Source organism: Sinocyclocheilus anshuiensis, unplaced genomic scaffold, assembly GCF_001515605.1.
Source record: "Sinocyclocheilus anshuiensis isolate Anshui unplaced genomic scaffold, SAMN03320099.WGS_v1.1 scaffold2670, whole genome shotgun sequence".
NCBI classification, from domain to species: Eukaryota; Metazoa; Chordata; class Actinopteri; order Cypriniformes; family Cyprinidae; genus Sinocyclocheilus; species Sinocyclocheilus anshuiensis.
This window is the reverse complement of record NW_015554247.1, coordinates 137,702-144,619: the sequence shown is the minus strand read 5'-3', so window position 1 is coordinate 144,619 and position 6,918 is coordinate 137,702. Positions and strand designations below refer to the sequence as shown.

Genomic DNA, 6,918 nt, shown 5'->3' with positions numbered 1-6,918 from the left:
GGAAATTCAGCTTTGCATCACAGAAATAAATTATATTTTAAAGGATATTAAAATAGAAACCATTATTTTATATTATAATAACATTTTGCAAGATTACTGTTTTTTTCTGTATTTTTGATCAAATAAATGCAGCCTTGATGAGCAGAAGAGACTTCTTTAAAACAAACACATTACAAGTCTTACTGATCCCAAACGTTTGACCGGTAGTGTATATGATGATATCATGTATATAATTATATGGATTATATACACTCTCATAACTGTGTGTCAAGGCCAGTAAGTAGAGTATCCGGTAATTTGACATTTGTATGACATATCAATTAACCCATCAAACCCCTATTATGATCTGTAAGAAAGTTTGTTACCTAAAAAAGTTCAAATATGTAATACTTGATAATTAAAGAGCATGAATACGGAGATTACATGTACAAGATTTTTTTTTTCAAATGCATTTGAAACTAGATTTCTAAAACAAATTATAATTTTCTTTTTTTTTTCCATTGAAATATATATCACTAATAACAAATAACATATCTGTGCAGTTCCTATAGTAATAGTTTAGTAATACCAAAGTCCCTTTAAGGTATTCTATAGTCTTTGGTAATACCCATGAACTTCCATTTAAGTTTGTTGTAACATAACATCAATAAGTCACTGAGTGCTCATCAAAGACCTTTCGGTTTCTTCTTTCATAGGAACCTGTTGTTGAAGGGTTGTATTTTTAGTGTATTGTGTTATTACTGGCTCAAGAAAATTTCTGGCAGGAAGAATGGACGAAATACATGGCAGGTGACCAAAAACATCAAATCTGATCTTTTTTTTTTTTTTAATTCAGAAACAGTATGTTGTTACTATTTTGACAATAATAACAAAACTATATTGATTAAGCAGCCAATCCTTACAGTGTGTTGATCGGGTGTATGAGAATATTAGAACTTTTAATTAAAAAATACTCTTCTTAAGAGAAATGTCTTATATATCTATGAGATTATTAATTGAATATGAAATGAAGCAGGCCTGTTTTCATTTGTGCTTACTTGCAGTGCTGGGAGACACTGGTTGGTCAAGAGCTTTACCGTTTGGTTTTAATGGATCTGCTATTTGCAATGTCATACATCATCTTAGCAGAGTTTCTGTGGGGGTAAGTTCTCACGTTTCCATATGATAGCAGGGATGTTTAGCTGGATGTGTTGACTCTTTCTGCCCCTTCAGGTTTTGTATTAGAAGCATCACATTAAGAAAAAGGAAACTAGAGTTTGACATCGCACAAGATGTTCTGGAGCTCATCTATGGCCAAACGCTTGTGTGGTACTGTCATCTCCTCCTCGTGAAGAAACATTGCATTGTGTTTTGGTATAGGCTTCTCATTAACAGTCTTTTCCGTGTTCTCTTTGTAGGTTTGGTGTGCTGTTTTCACCGCTCTTGCCTGCAGTGCAAATTGGGAAACTGTTTCTACTGTTCTACTTCAAAAAGGTCAAGATCTTCTTATGCCCGGTTCAGACTACACGATTTTAGCCCGATTTTGCCACGATTTGCTTGATGTAGGGTGTCGTGGGGATTCGTAAACGACAATGGGCGTCGGGACGCAAGATTCCATCGTTTCAGCACGTGTAGTGTGTCATAGTGGACGACAACCGATTCCGCGTCTGCGATGCTTCACGACATCACGACAGAAAGACTAGCATTTAAAAAAAATTTAAATCGTCCACGACGAGTTCTGTCACATTGGTGACGTTGACCAGTAGCAGCACAGAAGCTCTTTCATACACAGGTTTCAAACATGGCGAAACGAAAGAGAGATGATGGTGCTGCTAGGTGGAATTATGGAGGGAAGGTTCGTGGAGCTGTGGCAACAGTACTCCTGCCTGTATGATGTGTCATCGAGGGACTACCACGACAGAACAAAGAAAGAAAAATGTTGGCGAACTATAGCGGAAGCGCTTCAGCAATGTTTACACTCTTGTTTTCGGAAGTCAGTCGCTAGTTCCGCCTTCTCGATGGCATCACGTGCATCGTTAAAGACGGCACGCGGTGAATGGTCGGGAAGCAGCGTGTAGTCTGACATGTTTCTTGTCCACGACACGACAAGATTCAAAGAGTCAAAATCGTGTAATCTGACACAGTGACTATCGTGACCGACAAAAATATTGTGTAGTCTGAACCCGGCATTAGTCATTTATAGGCTTCACTGGGTTGAAGGTGCATGGAGGATAGAAGATTGAGTTTAATGCTTTAAATGTAAAAGTGTAGTTCCTCCGAAAGTGAAATTCGGTCATCATTTATTTACCATCATGCTGTTCTTTAGTGAAACACAAAAGGAGAAAACATAAGCTGGATGTACTTGCTAAGTGAATGGGAATTCTGGAATACTGCCAAAAATACATCATCATTTATTTACCATCATGCTGTTCTTTAGTGAAACACAAAATGAGAAAACATAAGCTGGATGTACTTGCTAAGTGAATGGGAATTCTGGAATACTGCCAAAAATACAAAAAGCATCATGAAAGTGGATCATGTGACTGATGCACTGTATTTCAGCTTTCGTGAACAGATTTTGTGAGAAGCAACGCAAAAGTGAAGTTGTTATTTACTCATTTGCAGTTTTCAAACTTGCCATGTTGTGGTTGGTCACATGACATCCAAGAAACAATGACATCAAACCTAGAGCAACATAGGCTATTTTAAAGGTTATTTTTCTACTATTTTTGAATTAGACACAAGTGTGAATGACCTTTGTGAACACCAGTGGATGGGGACATTATAAGTGACAACTTTTTATTTCTTCACACGTAGATATCATATGGTTCCTAAGACTTGGAACATAGCCAGTTACATGAGCTACCTTTTTTACAGTCTCAGAAAAAAATGTACAAAAACTTTACCTATAGAGGTACAGCATTGACAATTTTGTAGCGTATCTAACTCTAAGTAGTACCTTGAGGATACATATTATACTCTAATGTACTAATATGCAACTTTTTAGGGCAGATAAGTTACAAAGTTGACCCTTTTAAGGGTACTGTCCCAGTAAAATGTTTGCTCATTTTTTCTTATAGTATACTTTTATTGAACCTTTCATCTAAGTATGGAAAAGGGCAGCTATACCTAACATCATCTTTTGTGTTTCATGAAAGACAGAAAATAATACAGGGTAGAAAGAAAACAATACAGGTGTGTAATGACATTATATCAGAAGTGTCATATTTGGGAGAAGTTTTCCTTGTGCTACAGAAAATAATACAGGGTAGAAAGAAAACAATACAGGTGTGTAATGACATTATATCAGAAGTAGTATATCAGCAATGTACTGTAGAAAGAAATGGTGTCTTTAGCTCTATAATAATTCATTAGAAATGTTCTATTTACAGTATATTTTTAGGATATCCAGGGTCAATTACATGCGTATGTTTGTCACCCCCTTTATAGACGAGTTTGATGATGAACTTCCAACCACCCAGGAAACACTGGAGGGCCACTCAGATGAGCACATTCTTCATCAAACTCCTGTTTTTCCCCTCCTTCACTGGGGCCCTTGCATGTGTCATTTATACAATGTGGAGGTTTGTCTCTTCAGAGTATACATTCACATTCTCCAGAATACGATGCAGATGGAGGACCAAATCTGGCAAAATCAAAAATAAATAAAGCATTAAAGGGTTAGTTCATCCAAAAATGAAAATTATGTTATTAATTACTTACCCTCATGTCGTTTCAAACCCATAAGACATTCGTTCATCTTCGGAACACTGGGACTTAAAGGCCGGGACACACCAAGCCGACGGTGACGGCGAGCGGCGGTCAGGCTCGTTTGTTTGGTGTGTTCCACTCATCGGGCTCACGTCGGCGGCAGTTTGCTGAATCGGCGTCGGGACCGTCGGCGCGAGATGTGGGAGTGAAACCATCTTACCAGTCGCACCAGAAGTATTTACATGGATGTCACATCAAACAACTAAGGATAGTAGATTTGTGAGGTTTGCATGGTCTGAGAGGAAGAAGAGGGCGTGAGGAGTCAGGAACTCAGCATTGGGGGGAAGAGAGGAGGTTGAGCCAGGTGTTATCCTGCGCTCTTTCTCGCAGATCCTCTCCTCAGATTAGTGAATTTTATTGTTTTGTTACAGGATAGGAATCTTGAATTCAGTCTTGGTAAAATCCATCCTTACAATAGCTGCTGATATAAACAGTTAATTCCTCTCACGCATGTGCAGAACGCACGTGTTAGTTTGCCGTCGGCTGTAGTCTGTGTGGTGTGTTCGAACACCGTCGGCTTTCGTCGCAGCTAGTTCTTTGAAGTCGGCTTGGTGTGTCCTGGCCTTAAGATTAAAATTTGTCTTTGATCTTTCAAGCTCTATCGTTGTACTCAGCGGGTGTTGCATTGCTTCAATCCAAAAGAACTTAAATAAAAAGCGCCCATCCATAAAAAAGGTGTCTCACGCGGCTCCGGGGGGTGAACAACGGCCTTCTGTAGCGAATCGATGCGTTTTTGTAAGAAAAATATCCATATTCAAAACTTAATAATTGCTTTAATGTAGCTTGCGCTCACTGTTGTACACTAGAAGCAGCTCCGGGTGGATGACGTATGAGGTCGGCTTTGCGCATGCGCCGCTCAGAAGTGACGGACGCGGAAGCGCAGCGGAGAGATCAAAACAAAACAACGGTCACTAATTAGAAGTACAAAACGAGGATTTGTAAAGAAGAATGCCGGAGGATTTCGATATAAGCCAAGAGGAGACTGGTTTTCCTTTGCTAAAGTAAGGAAACTTTGCTTCCTTTGATCCTGTTAACAAACAGTTGGTTTTCACGAGACTCCCGGAGCTGCTTCCGTGTAGGACTGTTGGCGCAAGCTAGATTAAAGTGATTATTACGTTTTGAATATGGATAATTTTTCTTACAAAAACGCATTGATTCGCTACAGAAGGCCTTTGTTTACCCCCCGGAGCCGTGTGAGACACTTTTTTTTATGAATGGGCGCTTTTTATTTAACTGCTTTTGGACTGATGCATGCAACACCCGCTGAGTGGCATTAAACAGCTTGAAAGATCAAAGACAATTTTTTATATAACTCCGACTGGATTCGTCTGAAAGAAGAAAGTCATATACACCTAGGATGACTTGAGGGTGAGTAATTTATGGGCTAATTTTCATTTTTGGGTAAACTAACCCTTTAAATGTTCCCAAGTCCAGAAACGTAGCAAGGAGATCTGTAAAATAATCCATGTGACATCAGGGGTTCAACTGTAATTTTACAAAGAAAAAGAAAACAATACAGGTGTGTAATGACATTATATCAGAAAAAAAGAAGAAAAAAAAAGACTTATTCAACAATTCGTCTCCTCCGCATCACCCTGTAGTGCCATTTTGGACAGCATCCGCTGGACGTAAACAGCATATGCTGTTCTGTGTCAGCTGCGTCACACCGGATCTGTTTCCTACTTGGTTGTGATTTGATCTGAACGAAAACAGCGTATCCATGATCGGATTATTTTACCGATCTACTTGCAACGTCTCTGGACTTGGGAACATTTCAGTTGTGTTGCTGTCTATGGGAGGCTTCAGACAGCTCTCAGATTCCATCAGAAATATCTTAATTTGTGTTCCGAAGATGAACGAAGGTCTTACTGGTTTGAAACGACATGAGGGTGAGTAATTAATGACAGAATTTTCATTTTTGGGTGAACTATCCCTTTAATACACACCCCAGAGCTTCCTTTCAAGGTGGTCTAGCATACTGGTAAAAAAAAAGTCCTTTTGACTATTTTAAAGGGTTAGTTGTCTCGAAAAATAAAAAATTCTCACATTGTTATTTTCTCGGTGGAACACAAAAGATATTTGAAGAATGTTTCAGCAGGTTTTGTCCTTCACATATGTTCACATGAATTGTTCCTTCATACGGCATGTTTGTCTTGACACAAAGCAAATTATGTAAATGATATAGAGGCGTTAAAGTGCTAGTGTGTTTTGTTCTCTTAGGGTCAGGCCCTCATCAGATTGCGGGCCCTTTAGTAACCTCCACAGCATGCTTCGCTTAGGCAAGAAGTGGATCAGGGGCCTGGGCAGGTCAAAGCCCAGTATGTTCTGGCTCAGCTGGGCTTATAATCACCTGGTGGACAACCCTTTGTTCCTCTTCATCACTGCAGGCCTGTTCCTGTGAGTACTCCTCACTCGTGGGTCTGCTGGGTGCAATAGAGATCAGATTTGGGTCATTTTTTTAAACTGTCATCTCTGTCTCTTTCCAGCACCATTATATACATTCACATGCAAGTTTTGGATGGCCAAAAGATGATAATTGTAAGGTTACAAGAACAAATAGACAATGTGAGTATCATGAGCCTGGTGGAAAAGTACGGTAGCATTTTTTTTTAAAGTACCTATTACTTAATACTTTAAAAGAATATACTTAAGTGTGAACTTAATATTAAATATTATTATATTAAATGTAATTATATTAAATGTAATTAGTTGAACTTAAGAGTTTTTTTTTTCATGCACTTAAGTAGGACTTAAGTACCTTATATGTAATTTCAAAATTATATTGTCTTTGAAATATGGATAAAGTGTACTGCTGAATGTACTGACAAGCTTATGTGGTAAACTAAAATTTAATGAAATTTCTGTAGAAACCTGTATGTCATGTACAGTGGTGTGAAAAAGTGTTGGCCCCCTTCCTGATTTCTTATTGGCAAATATTCTGTGGACTGATGAGACAAAAGTTGAACTTTTTGGAAGGTGTGTGTCCCGTTACATCTGGTGTAAAACCAACACAGCATTTCATAAAAAGAACGTCATACCAACAGTCAAACACGGTGGTGGTAGTGTGATGGTCTGGGGCTGCTTTGCAGCTTCAGGACCTGGACGACTTGCCATAATTGATGGAACCATGAATTCTGCACTCTATCAGAAAATCCTGAAGGAGAATGT

At 38.8% G+C, this 6,918-nt stretch overlaps 1 protein-coding gene across 1 annotated transcript in view; it reads left to right on the top strand.

Annotated features, from left to right (window-relative positions):
* Positions 1–6,918, top strand: part of LOC107671241 (transmembrane channel-like protein 6) — a gene marked incomplete at its 5' end in the record, with an annotated part of 24,797 nt that overhangs the window by 15,794 nt on the left and 2,085 nt on the right. Inside the window, 7 exons of the mRNA XM_016464140.1 lie at positions 696–789; positions 1,044–1,141; positions 1,213–1,308; positions 1,398–1,473; positions 3,430–3,563; positions 5,971–6,147; positions 6,237–6,315. Of these exons, the coding sequence (XP_016319626.1) occupies positions 696–789; positions 1,044–1,141; positions 1,213–1,308; positions 1,398–1,473; positions 3,430–3,563; positions 5,971–6,147; positions 6,237–6,315 (754 nt within the window). The remainder of the gene's footprint in view (positions 1–695; positions 790–1,043; positions 1,142–1,212; positions 1,309–1,397; positions 1,474–3,429; positions 3,564–5,970; positions 6,148–6,236; positions 6,316–6,918) is intronic.